We start from the raw sequence: 13627 nt of genomic DNA on the forward strand, positions 1-13627 counted from the left end.
TTTGCCTCAGTATTGACAAGGAAATCACAGGAATTTGGATGGGGTTTATTTTTCTTTTTTTTTTTCCTTTTCTTTTTTTTAGAGCAGGCAATAAATTTGAACCTCCATCATGAGCTTAGTGTTTTCTAAGAAGAAATTTTCTTCACTTTTTGAGAAGCAGTGGACTACTCACTATGGCTTTCACCACTAAGGAAACTACTTCAACTACCACAGTATCAGAAAACATAAGACACTTACATAGTACTACAAATAAGAGCTAGAGATTATTTCCTTAGCTTACCCTTTCATTGGCATTTTAATCAATTTTGAGCTCTCCCCAGATGAAAAACTCTTTTTGTCTTTTTCTTCTATCGTGTTTTCATTCTCCATTTTCAAACAGTCATTCTTCCTTACAGTAATCTTTTGTTTCATTTGCCAATTAGTGATGTTATTTAATTTATCCACACATTCCTGTTTTGCCACGGCCTGCACTTTTGAACATCTTTGTTTGCTTTTTTCCTTCTTAACCTATAAAAACAAAGTTAAGCTTCACGTATTTCTAGAAGACAGAAACACCACATCCAAGATTGATTAATTCAGGGTTTACCTCTGAAATAATATAAAATGAAATCTTTTTTGTAATTCATAGAGAAGCATTTTCACAAAATTACACTACAAAATGTATTATGTCATTGGGAGTTCTTCAAATTCACTCATCATGAAAGACAACAAAAATACAGCCCTTAGAAAGAAAACAATAGTGTCTCTTAAAACATGAACAACAAAAAAGTGAAAGCATTACTGATGGACAGAGTTAGAAGGACTGCACAATGTTAGTTGTAACACCACCAGAAAAAAATCAAGTGGAACTGTGCTGGGCTACTGCTTCCTGAACAAGGGGAGGAAAGAAAAAAAGATCCCAAACCCACAAACACAAATGGTTTCACAGGAAAGAGGAATTTTAGTGAAAGGCAATGAAGACACACCACGCAGATATCACAGCACATGAATTATTAGTCAAGACCCTGTTCAGAAGCTATTTTCATTCTTTGATTCAGAATCAGAACCGACATATTTATATGGATTTCTTTTTACGGCAATGAAGTGATAACTACTTGCACTGGAACCGAGTGCCACCTGCTGTTAAACTGGAACAATAATGCATTCCGTTTTCCAAAAATGGGGGAAAAGACAACTCTCCACTGCTCTCTTTATTCACAAGTCACCTATTTCCATTAGAACAAAACCCAATTTGTAGGAAGCATCTTCCCCTTCATGACAAATAGCAAAAGTGAACAGGACCGTTGATCCGGAGGGAGACTAAAGAGTAGCAGGTGAACCACCTCTTTTAGCAGCTGTACCTTCTCTTTCTCCAAAGCCAGGAATACTATTTGCAGCATTCCTACCCTACCCTTAAATCTTCCCGTATCTTGGTTTAGTTCTTCATCAAGATTCCTTTTCAGCACGACGTATGATTGCTGAGCATTTGCAAAAAGACTTTCCATTTCTGTTTCTCCTATTTTGCTGTCGATAAAGCAGTCCCTGGGAAAATCATCACTAAATCCAGAGTCTTTTCCAAGTTCCCTCTCTGTTACAAAAAGTGCATTTTCATCACGTGTAGAAACTGGTCTTATTTTAGGAATCATATTAGAAATGTCATCCAAAAGACTTGTTTTAAAGCTGTATCTCGGGGAGTATTCACAACCTCCCACTGCATTACTACTACTTCCAGTTTCATTCTCTTCCATTTCCATAGGAGGCTTTTTTTTTCTCTCTGCATTTGCTAGAGGCATCTTTGTATCATTGATATTATTTGTGCAATCTCCTTCACCTGTACTCCAGGTATCTTCTGTGTTTGCATTTCACTTATCTTGATCAGAAAGGACACCAAGACTTGGATTACAGTTTCCATTTTGGGTACTTTTCCACCTAGCATAAGTTTAATGTCTCCAAATTCACCTTTACTTTCTAAGCTGTTACTTGATTCTGTTGCATGAGACGAAACAACATGAGAACTCTTCAGCTCAGCACTGAAGCCATCTTCTGACATTTCTTCCACAAGGGAAGGAGTTTTCCCAGTTTCATTAATTTCACCAAGCAGCTGCTTTAGTTCTGCTGTAACGTTTTTAAAACTTGTTTTCAATTCCCTCTTCTCATTTTCAACCCACATTCTTGCATCTCTTTCTTTCCAAGGTTTTGGACTTAGAACTGCTTGTCAGCGCTGTGCAATTCCTCATTTTCTGCTGTGAAATTTCTGATGTGAAATTTCTGCCTTATCAGTGTGATGTTCATGTGCTGTTTTTTCTATCAAGTTGATAGTTTCTACAATACATTTATCCTTAAGTAAACAGGTACAGACAGAAAGATTATCAAGAAAAAAAATATTACAGTTGATCTATGCAATTTCTGTTGCAAACTCATCCTATAATAGAAATAAGGCATTTTGAAAGCCATTTTTATAAGAAAAATCAAGGGACACCCTAGGCATTAGGGTTGCTTTTACCTTTTAGCCTGCTTGCTTTCTGTAACTGCCGGCGCTTGTCACAGAGCATGTTTATTTTTCATGTTTTATTGCTTTAATACCGTTTTTCATTAAAACTGCCAACATTTTTCTCACCCACCCTCCTCCCTCCATCGCGCTCTACCGTCTGGCATTGTACAGTCCCCGGCCACCTAAGCTAACCCAACAAGAATGAACATGACAAGCTTCTTACCGTTCACCACACAGAGAACTGGCTAAGGGAGGATTATTTCTTCACCCGAGCTTCAGAAATAATAAATTCCACTCCAAGGTGCAAAGGAAAGGATTTATTAGGGAAACCTGCCTGCTCCTGCCCTCATCCCAGGAATCAGGAACCCAAGCTCGCAGGAAAACCGCACCACGCCTTAACCCTACCCAGCCCCCTCAAGCCCCTGTCCCCACGCTCTGTTTCTCAACAGCTCCCGCTGCTTCTGCCCCGTGTCACAGTCCTGCCCACACGCCCCTTCCCCTCGTGGTGCCTCCTGAAGAGGGCCTGCAGCCTTGGTGTCCCAGCGGGCTGAGACCATCACGCTCCTCGCGCTCCTCTCGTCAGCCAGGCCCTGTTCTCCCGCGGCAAAGACCCCTCCGCTCACAAGAGGGAAGGAGCACCTCAGCCAGACACCACCTGTCTTACCCTCCCCCTTCCCAAGCTCACTGGCCAACTACTACCACCTTGCAACAGGCTTAAGTCCTGCGCTTTGCCTGCTAGAATTAGGCACGTCCCTCTCTCGTGATGCCCGGCTGTGGGGTGGAAATCATTTGCTACGCTGTCCCTTCGGGTGTTCCAGAGGACGCCAGACCCCGCTGTGCAGCCCTGCCCCGCACACCCAACACAAGCAGGACGCCTGCCTTATTCCCCTCTAGGATACCCTCCGAGAAAACCCTTTTCAAACACTTCACGTGGCCAAACAAGAGCACATTTTGCAGAGGCTTGGGAAGCATCAGAAAGGTCACCACATTTCAAGGCGTTCTCTTTGATCTTTGTCTTACAAAGAGGAAGACCGGCATGTTTCATCAAACAGATCAGCATATTATAGACAAATCTCCCTCTTCACTTGAACATGCGTTTTGCACAGGCAAAAAAACCCGCATTTGCCTGCACTGCTTCTCAGCAGTGCACAAGAGGAAAAACACCCCTCAAAAATTAAGCAAACCAACTGAAAACAAATCAGTGTAACAGCAAGCATCCGACATAGTGACAAGGATTTTACCCCACCATAAGACGACTGTATCCAACTCTCCTTCAGACTGTAACGCAGCCTTCACCTACAGGACTCTCTCTTCAGCAATATTCACAGACTGGTAAGTTTTCTTTACCTTAGTGTATAATACAACTTACTGAATCAGACTGTAATCCAAAATATTTGGGCTTACATACCTGCACCCCATAATATTCAATGGCATCCTTCACATCGTCTTTTTCAGCTGATGATGACATATGAAAAGTAGACCCCGAGTTCTCACCTGCAGTGAAAACCCACACATTTTTATAACCAGCATGACTTAATACTACTTATTTACACCTAGAGTGCATCTTGAATCATCCTACTTGTGACAAAAATCTTAACATAAAATAAATCCCCTCAAATTTGTGCACTCCGAGACAAAATTATCATAATACAGATTTAAGATGCATCTGGGTGAATCCCTTTCTTCCAAGGCATTCTACTTTTTAATGTATAAGGGAAATTTGCTGAAAATCACTACATATGGTCACAAAGAGGCCATTCCTGTTTCTTAAACATGCACAACGTCTCTCTCTCATACATAGATACACACCTCTGTATCTCTGACACACAGTGAGCCACACAGTATTCCTCCAGCAATTTCAGTTTCTCTATGTGTTGCGCACAGAAAATCATGAACAACAAAGTCACAGGCTTGAAATCTTGAAGACCCCAGTTTTATTCCTTGCACGACACAAATGTGTCTCTAGACATGGATCTAGACAGAGTATTTCAGTCAAACTGCTGCCCCATCTGTTCCAGAAGACATGGACGGGCCACTGAATGAAAGACAGGCTTGTGAAATGTGGAGAAATAACCCATGATCCGGATGTTTTTACTGTTGAAAACTGGATTCCATCCTCTCCTCTCTCAGAATTTCTACGTAATACTGGACAGGTCACAAACTCCTCGGAAGCAGTCACTCACTCAGTCTGGGCTCCCCATTATGGGGTGCCTACCTTGAATCTCTGTTATATCTGAGAACTGGACTCCAGATAGTTCCAGACACAACTGAGAAGCAGCAACTCATTGTATTGTTTGTGTGGAAGGCACACTGAACGTTTTGAAGGAACAAGTATTCAGAAAGAAACAAGTCCCAGCAGGTCAAGTATGGCATCTAAAACCAGAGATGGATTCTTTTCACCTTAATCACTCTGCATCTCCTTTCCTGCTCCATAATCCTACGGCTTCTACCTAATAGCCTTTCAATACACAAAGCTTCGCTGCTGGAGAGGGACACAACATTCTTCCCACAAGAAAAGCGAGCAAGACAGGAAGAACATAGACAAAATCATAAAAGTACAAAAGGGTCCACTATTTATGAGTCACAAGGCCAACCTCACTCTTGGCATTTTCTCCTGTAGGTGACTCCTTTTGCAAACTTTCATTTTCTATGTGCTACTCCTAGAAGCCTCTCCACCCACGTACAGCAGCGGGTGGTCAGTCGGTCAGACAGACGGGGCTGCTCCTACTCTCCTTCCATGAAGGTACGCTTACCAGACTTCTTCTGTCACTTCACCAATGTTCACTCAGGTCACAAACAGAAAAATGCAGGCAGCTTCCTACCATGCAATTTGATACGCGCCATCACTCCCATCATGTAACATGGGCACCACAATTTTGCTTAGAAGATAGACTTCAATATTTTGTGGATGCAGGAGAGCTGTGACACCTCTCCTGTCTGCACAACACAGACTGAATAAGCTTTTCTGGTCAACTGTATCTGCCTGAAAACGGGATAAAAGCAGACCTGCGAGCACCCAGAGTTTTGTACTGCCCTTCTAAGGATGCAAGTCACATTCTCTGTTCAGAGTACGTAGGTGTCTTCGTCTTTTGGATTCTGTTTCAGAGTGCAGTCACTTCAAAATTAGGTGCCATGCTGCTAGAATGAAAAGCAACCCTAACTCCTGTTCAGCCTTGCCAATCACGGTCAACAGGAAAGATTTCCGCAGCAGCTATTTGAGTCTGATGTCTCCCTTTTTAGGTAAGATTTTAATAACATTGGAGCCCCTAAGAATCCTTTTCCATAGGGTTTAATCAATCTTGACATTTCTGTATGATGGGTACAGAACAAGGAAGAAGCAGGAAAGATGAAAGGCTACAGTGTTCTTCTACCTGCAAAATTCCAGTTCTCATCGCGTCGGTAACTCGAGTCAGTAATTATTTTTCCAACCACTGGAAAAATAACTCAAAAAACATCAACTAAAAAGCTAAGGACTTCTCCCATTAGCTGTTGCAAGTAAAATTTCTTCTTTTCTTGGAGCAGTAATTCATGAGTCTATTTTCTGTGTTATTGGCTTCTGTCAACACTGTGAAAGAGGATGACTCCTCATTGTCAAGAGTTCTTCACTTTTAGCACAGGGAGAAATTCTTAGTTAAAACACTGGAAGAACCCTACTCCAAGGCTTCTGAAGAGCCCGTCATTCAAAAAAATGTATATAAAAAATTCACAGGGTAAACCAGATTCCAGTATTTTTGCCTGTCATTCCCCCACCTTTTACTCTGTCTGCTCTCTAGCTAGCATTGAAAGATGACTTCTAGTCATCGTAGTTCTTTCCAATTAGTCTTTACCTCTCCACTCTATTCTGAGACTTCCCTCCTCATAAATTGTACATAATGTACATAACGACTTTTTGCAGATTACAGTGGACAGCAGCTACTTTGCTATACAGAAAACATGAGAACACCGCTATTTTATTTTGACTCAAAAATAATTTTAAGAATGTATTCCTATGAGTCAGTAACAAAGTAAATAGAATAGGAAATTCCATCTCTCATTGGATATTTAATTATGCAAGATACTGTACCTGTTCTCCAGATTTATGAAATCAAGTTGTCAAGGATGGCATTCAACCCCTTTAGAGTCAGAAGTATTTGTGCTGCAGGAATCACGATGCTTTGCTGAAGCAACCTAAATTCCTTAAACCCAAATCCAAACATAAAATGTTTGAAAGAAAGAAATTTTTACATCTACTTCTTAGCACCTGACCTTCAAGATAACATATGGGTAAAAACCAGCATGATGCAAATGAATAAAGCCACACAGGAAAAACAGCTGACATGAAACGAGCCATGAAAAGGCAACCTTTCCTTTCTGTGTTTGTAAAATTGTAACGTACTGGTCCATTATGGGGCTACACTCCACATTACTGTGGAATACAGACATAACCAAAACTCATGTTTTAACTGAACAACCTCTAACAAATATCTGTGTGTCTTACCAGAACACTGTCACTGCAAAATAAAGGGCAAAAGGGGACCTGTTGCTTACCCATTGCAAACACATGAAAGGGAGAAGAGCGAGAGGAGAAGGAGGGAGATACTTCTAGAGAGAAGTTGCATCTCTATTATTGTCAAAAGAACAACAACACTTTTTTTTTCTTCCCCTAAAGCGAAGATGCCAAAGAACTTGGAACTATTTGTATTCTATACTTAGAAGTTACAAGTCCACTTACTTGTCTACATATCTGTTCACCTCTCTCTGGTTTATATTGTCAATAGCCAATTGTAGAAACTCTAAAACCTGAGTGGCAAATTGTTTCTCATCTGATTAACAAGTGTGATTAATACAAAATACAACACAAATTATCAAATATGCAAATTGATAAACATTAGAACAAAGACATTAAAAACCCATTAAGGTTGCATATCCTCTCTCCAATACATAGCCGACCAGCTAGCCGCCTCAACTTTAGCCTTGTTTCCGAAGAAAAGAGAATTCCTGAAACACGCTGACACTAATTTCCTCCCATCTTGTCTCTCTTCCTCACTTCCTTCCCCTGCCTCTGAGCCTGCTGGTCATTTTCCATGATACAAGAGAGGGAAGCCTCAGAGGAATGTGTTTGTACATGTTTCAAAACAACTGCCAGGCAGGTAGAGAAAAGCCAGGCAAGTAATAATTCCTGAAAACTACAGCTACAGTACGAGCCCAAGAATTACCCTTTGTGGCTCACCTGCAGCTCCTGGACAGCCTAGCCTACAGATCCCTAGCCTGGAATCAGCCACAGCACATGCTCAGAGAACCAGGAAAATCAGGAAGGGGGGGGGATTGCGAAACTGAAAGAAAAGCAGACTTCAGGACTGCCTGAAAAGGGGAGATGACAGCAAGTACGGTGTAGGAAGCGTACATCACTGAAGGGTATGGACAGTGCTGAACAGCAGACTAGTGGAGGGAGCAAACACATACACAGAGGTATATTTCAGTAGACCTTCTGCTCCCGGGATGCCTTGCTAGAGCCATTCATTTCGTATTAGAAAGAAAATGGCAAGTACAAAGTGTCTGTCCATAAAAGAACGCTACAAAGAGATTGTTATGAATACCTTCAACACCTTCTGCATCTCCTAAGCCAAATTCCTCCAATAGATCTGCAAAACAAATCAGATGCTTTAATAAATACTCCTATCTAGAAAGGCTATGAAGCTAAACCCAGAACCACATGAAGTGAACATTACCTGATTTCTGTTGCTTTTTGTTAGGAGAGGTTTCATTCCTTTCCAAAACAGATTCAGGGGCCTTCAGCTATGAAAGACAATCCAATGACAAAAAAAAAAAAATCACACTTAAAGTAACTCTATAATATTTAATGAGCTGAACAAGTAGTCAGTCTGACATGAACAAATACTTACCTGGGAATTGTTGGGTTTCTCCAAAAAGCCTGGAAGTGAAAAATGTTTTAGAAAGTGTTATTTTATTTAATTTTTATTTAATTCATAAAATTTTTACTCCATTCAACATCAGTAGTTTCTACAACTAAGTATTAGTTGCAAGCATTATTTCATCGAGACTGCGATACTTAACATTCAATTTACCTCATCATCCAGCATTTGTATCAGTATACAAGAAATGGACAATGCACGCTTCCCATCATGCACCTTGGATTTAAGAAATAATACTCACAGAACTAGGACAATCCATAGGCAGCAATAAGGATTTGCTTGTTAACAAAACAAGATCAAAATACTTATTTTGAGGAGCTGAATCCTGCTTTCTACAAAGATTATTTCAAAAGCCAAAGCTGGTCTGCTGTAATGAATTACCATAAAATAACACTACAAATTATATAAAATAACAGCTCTATGACCGTGATGTTGAGGGATATTTTCCTTTCCATTGATAGGACAGAGAAAACATGGGTGCAGACATAGAAATCTCATACACATCATTCAATGAGGAAGAATCAAACTAGTTCTTATCAGGTTGTTCTGGTTCAGCTTGCAAGGAAAGAAAAAACCCAAATTACAATTGGTTGTAATCTGCATTTATAGCACAGTTCCAAATAGTTTCATTTTTTTTAAGATTTTTTTCCAACATTAAATCACTTACAAACCCACACAATCTACTGGCCCACCTATATTTCTCAAGTCCTCTGCTTTAGTCATCTTAACAGTTTGAGTCCTTTCATGAAAGAAGCGTATGGAATGTTATTAAGAATGGCTCCATAGCAAAACTTTTGTATTTAAAAAAATAATTAAAAAACAAACAGCATTTGATTTCAGGAAACTTGGTGGTCTAGCAGTATGGAAATACCTTAGCAAGATTATCATAGTCACCTTTTATCCCCTTTTTGCACTGATTTTAAACTCATCTTAGTAGATTCATACAAAGCAGACTTTCATGACAACTACTCGACAAGTAGATTTACAAACTCCCAAGAGCTTTTAAAGTTTTGCTTCCAGCTTACTAAACTAAAACTGGATTAGCTTCTTCAGCTATTCTATTGTACTTACACTACAAGCAGGACTGACCATTTAATAAAAAGAAATCGTTCAGATAAGAGTTCTACCCCAACAGCAAAACTTCCCTGCCATTCTACACTGCAGATGCTCAAGAGACAGCGTCACAAAGTACAGGCAGAAACCCTGAACTTTTAGTCACATTTTAGCTCCTAGGCAAAGCATAACAGAAAGGTATAAAAAAATTAAGGCGGGGGGGAAAAATGCTTAGCCAGATCATACCTTTCTCCTGCTACATTATCATCCAAGAATGTTTAGGTGTTCAGACAGGTCAGCCCTAAACCACATACACTTTCAGCACTATGCCACAAGAACCCGAACCCAAAGAGATACAAACACATCCAAAGGGTACACGTAACGCAAACAAGGTAACTTCCTTTACAACTTGCCAGCAAGCGCCGTGATAGCTGGTGTTAATTAACAAATACTAAGCACTTCATTGCTATAGCGCGCACCCACACCGTAAGTGCATTCCTAAGGCAGACATCGGTAAAAGCTCACTTCAGCCTGTACGTGTTTACAGGCAAACATTTAGTCCACCACGAAGTTACCAGTGTGGCGCTCCCCTGAAACAATCCGTGAGCGTGCTCCGTGTCTGTCTGCAGCTGGAAGCAACACACCAGGTGATCCTTCTTCCGGACTTTCAGAATCTGTCTGTGTAACATAAAACACGGGCGTGAGCATCGGTACAAATTCTCAACTCATTTCTATGCAAAATGTTCCTGCTAAGCCAACTTGCACAGCACGGAATCACAAAAGCCTTTGATCAGCCCCTTGGAAAGGGCACGTCAAGACACAGTATATTGGAAAATCACAGCAGACTTGTGTGTTTTCAGATCTTAGGCAAAAACCTCACAACTCATCTAAACTAGTCTGTCACGCTGGCAAACTGCACAGCCGCAAGGGAGAATTAACACGGTAACTCGAGCTGTGGGTTGTCAACCCGTAACTGCAGGTCTGGGGGGGACCCAACTTTCGGACTGAACTGGTACCCGATACTCAAATTTGTGCTGACGTTCCCCAGGCACACGTCCTGCAGTGGGGAGCGAACACATTGCTACTCCCAGTTGCAAAGGTTGAACAAAGACTTTTTGGGCTGAACAAAGACAAGCAAGACAAAGCTTACAGAAACCAAGGCTACAAAAAAAAAAAACCAAAACAACCCAGCAGCGTTTTAGCCTTGTATTTTTAAGAAGCGGGTGGGGAAGAGTTCCTTCTTCCTCACAAGAAAAGTCAGAGGGGGTAAGCTACAGACTCTGCCCGCTTTCTTCTAACCCATTCCCACAGACAGGAAGAACTAAAAGGGCAAACACAGCCAGCACGTGTGGTATTTCTGTTGAACGCTACTCTCAAAAAGGGCCAAAAAGGTAGAAAGGCTCTTTTCCGAAGCAGCTCATCATCTAGGCTGCAGACCCTAAGGGCAACCACTGAACACGTCAGCGGAATAGAGTTGTGTGGTGAAAAAGCAACAATCCCGCCAGCCCCGCTGAGAAGCTCAGACTATTTTAAGCAGCAAGAAACTTCACTGCCGCAATACTGTACCAGAAACCCAACTCCAAGGGCCAGTTGCCATGAGACCCAAATCATTAGCTCGACCTACCTTCATCCCAAGCCTCGCTGAACAGCTAGCACACAGCACAAGTATTTCAAGGGCCCCCAGTTACAAACATACAGCAGAACCAGGAGAAGGGGAAATAAGCCTCAGCCGCGGCAGGGCCCAAGCTCCGAGTGCTTCTGGATCTCGCTCCCCACCCCCGCCCCACTGGGAACCCCGGTGTCCTTCACGGGAAATACCTCAGAATCCCAGGGAGGTTCAGCATCTTCCTCTTCCTCTGCTCCCACTGCAGTCAGGGCACCTACAAAGGCAGTAAGAGGTGAGACACTGAGCCCTTCTATTTCACTCTGCTTTTCCCCATCACCCCTGCGCCCAAAAGATGCACAGCGGTTCTGTTGCTGAGGACAAACTAAGCAGTGAGTGTTGAATTCAAGGGTTTCTTCACACCCAGCGCACAACATCATGGTACCTCCTTTGGATCGCCACCTCTCCAGCAGAAGATGGCTATGCACAACAGCTGACACAGCTACAAGCAGCACTGAAGACGTGTTTGGGTCACACTCTGGAAAAGGCTCCAGCACGCTGCAGCCCTGTGGCATACAGAGTTTAGGTCACCTGCTCTCCAGTCCACAGCTCCAGAAATTGCCATTGACTACCACCATCCACTGTACAGGAAGTACCATAGAAACACCACCCGACACATCTTCACGCTAAAATCACCAAGAAACAATGCTCCTTTTGTAGCACTACCAGAAAAGACCTTCCTTGACTAGCAGTTTTTAGCCTGCACCTTCCCAGAAGGTAGACAGCTAAGCATTGCCATTTAAAAAGAGGAGAGGCTCACAGCCCAAAAACTCACCCCAAACACACAACTTGTCTCTATCTCAGGGGGCTAACATCCGAATCTCTTCTCTACCAGACACACGCAAGGCTCAGTCTCAGTAGGTTCCTGGCCAGATTAAACTATCTTCATTTCTCTGTTTTAAGCTAGTCCATTAGGTAAAACTGATTCAGGATTCACTCTTGTGGAGACATGCACACAAAAAACGGGAAAGGAGCTAGAGACCAGTGAGGGCACCCGTCCTAGCAGAGGGGAACTGCTGGTTCCAGCCTCAGCTAGGACTACTCACACTGTGCCAAATGCAGGCTTATGGCAAAATGCACCGACAGAAGAGCATGTATAGGCACAACACCTGGAATACAGCAGGTTCTGCCAGGCCCGCTCTGTAGCATTTGATCAGCAGCTACACACGCTCTGGTAACATCTACCACACCACTCTACTCTCTGGAGACAGACAGTGGAAAGTGTGCCTTCTCCTCCTGCTCCAAGACCTGAGGTGAGTACCAGAGTGCTCAGCCCTGACTGACAGGGCAATGCTTTCGAGCACACTCAAGCGTGGCACTGGAGAGACTTTCTACGTTTTAAAACTGGACAAGGTGAGGCACTGGAACAGAACAGCTTTCTCTCAGATTGACTCAAATCTTTCCCAGGCTTCAGCCAAGAGCAACCACAACTTTTCAGTCTGACAGTACGGGCCAGAAAGGGGAATACTACTGTCACACCCAAGACTCTCTAATCCTCCTCTTTTTCAACTGTGCGTTTTGGTCTGATCGCTTCAGGGAGAACACAGCAACAAAACCAAGAATGACACCTGCTCCATGTAGCATCGTTTGGAATCCAAGGCCACAATTTGTTCTTCAGGAACGAATGAAAAGGAACAAAAGCTACTTTCCTCCTTGCCAATGCCCACTAGGGTTCACAGGCAAGGGAAAAGCTTACTGTTTCAGAAGTCAATCACCATTTCAGTTCATTTACTGTGCATTAATATTTATAGAGGAAGAACTGGGATCAGTATTCACTAACTCACTTCTCTCACCAGTGTTGTCTTTGGAAGCACTGTGGACTTGATGGCTATCATTACAAATAGAGTTTTTCACACCCTCAACAACTGCAGTTTGTAGCTCTTCACCAGTGTCTTCCTTTTCCTGCTCCTTCTCCTCTTCTTCCTGTTCAGGTGATTTTTCCTAAAAGAGATTGACCAAACAGCTGGAAATAGCAGAAGCAAGCACCTTCTTAGCCACCCATTGACAACTTTAAAAATGCTTTTCCTGTGTAAGACAACAGGGAAACTTTGTTGAGCTTTGTTTTACAAGGCCTTCAGTTTTTCCATGGGAATCTCTGAGGAGACAGCAATGACATTAGCCCTAAGTCATTAGCCCTGGCTCTGCAAAGCTCCGGAGAAGCAATTCTTCATGTCAGCCTAACTCTAGCTTTCATTTCAGTTACATTGTTTTGGAACACGCTCCTTTTCCTCTACTTTGCTCCAGGAAAATCACTAACTTCCTGCTCTCAATCTTACTCAAACTTTTTGGTTCCTCACTTTCAGCCATCACACCAGGTATTTTACTAAATGGCAATAAATCTTGACAGATAAAAACCGTACATACAACTGAGAAAAAATGAATTTATTTCAGAAAAATTATACTGCCTATTTGTTTTCCTGCAAAACCACTGCAACCAATAAAATAATATCGAAAATACTGCCCAATATTATTCTTATACCTAAGAAACTGCTTTGGTTAGGAGTAAAGGCATTTTCTAATATAAAAAAA

General features: G+C 42.1%; 1 protein-coding gene across 1 annotated transcript; it reads right to left on the minus strand.

Moving 5' to 3' along the window:
- Positions 1-2462: 2462 nt before the first annotated feature.
- On the minus strand, positions 2463-10407 carry LOC308057537 (uncharacterized protein). Its single transcript, XM_080411623.1, has 5 exons — positions 10011-10407; positions 8353-8381; positions 8179-8245; positions 8047-8091; positions 2463-3964 (listed from the first exon to the last, which is right to left on the minus strand). Exons 1-5 carry the CDS (start codon positions 10141-10143, stop codon positions 3819-3821), a joined length of 420 nt encoding a protein of 139 aa, XP_080267749.1. The 5' UTR covers positions 10144-10407; the 3' UTR covers positions 2463-3818.
- Between the last annotated feature and the right edge of the window lie 3220 nt (positions 10408-13627).

Source organism: Falco punctatus (genome assembly GCF_963210335.1).
Source record: "Falco punctatus genome assembly, contig: scaffold_22, whole genome shotgun sequence".
Lineage (NCBI taxonomy): Eukaryota > Metazoa > Chordata > Aves > Falconiformes > Falconidae > Falco > Falco punctatus.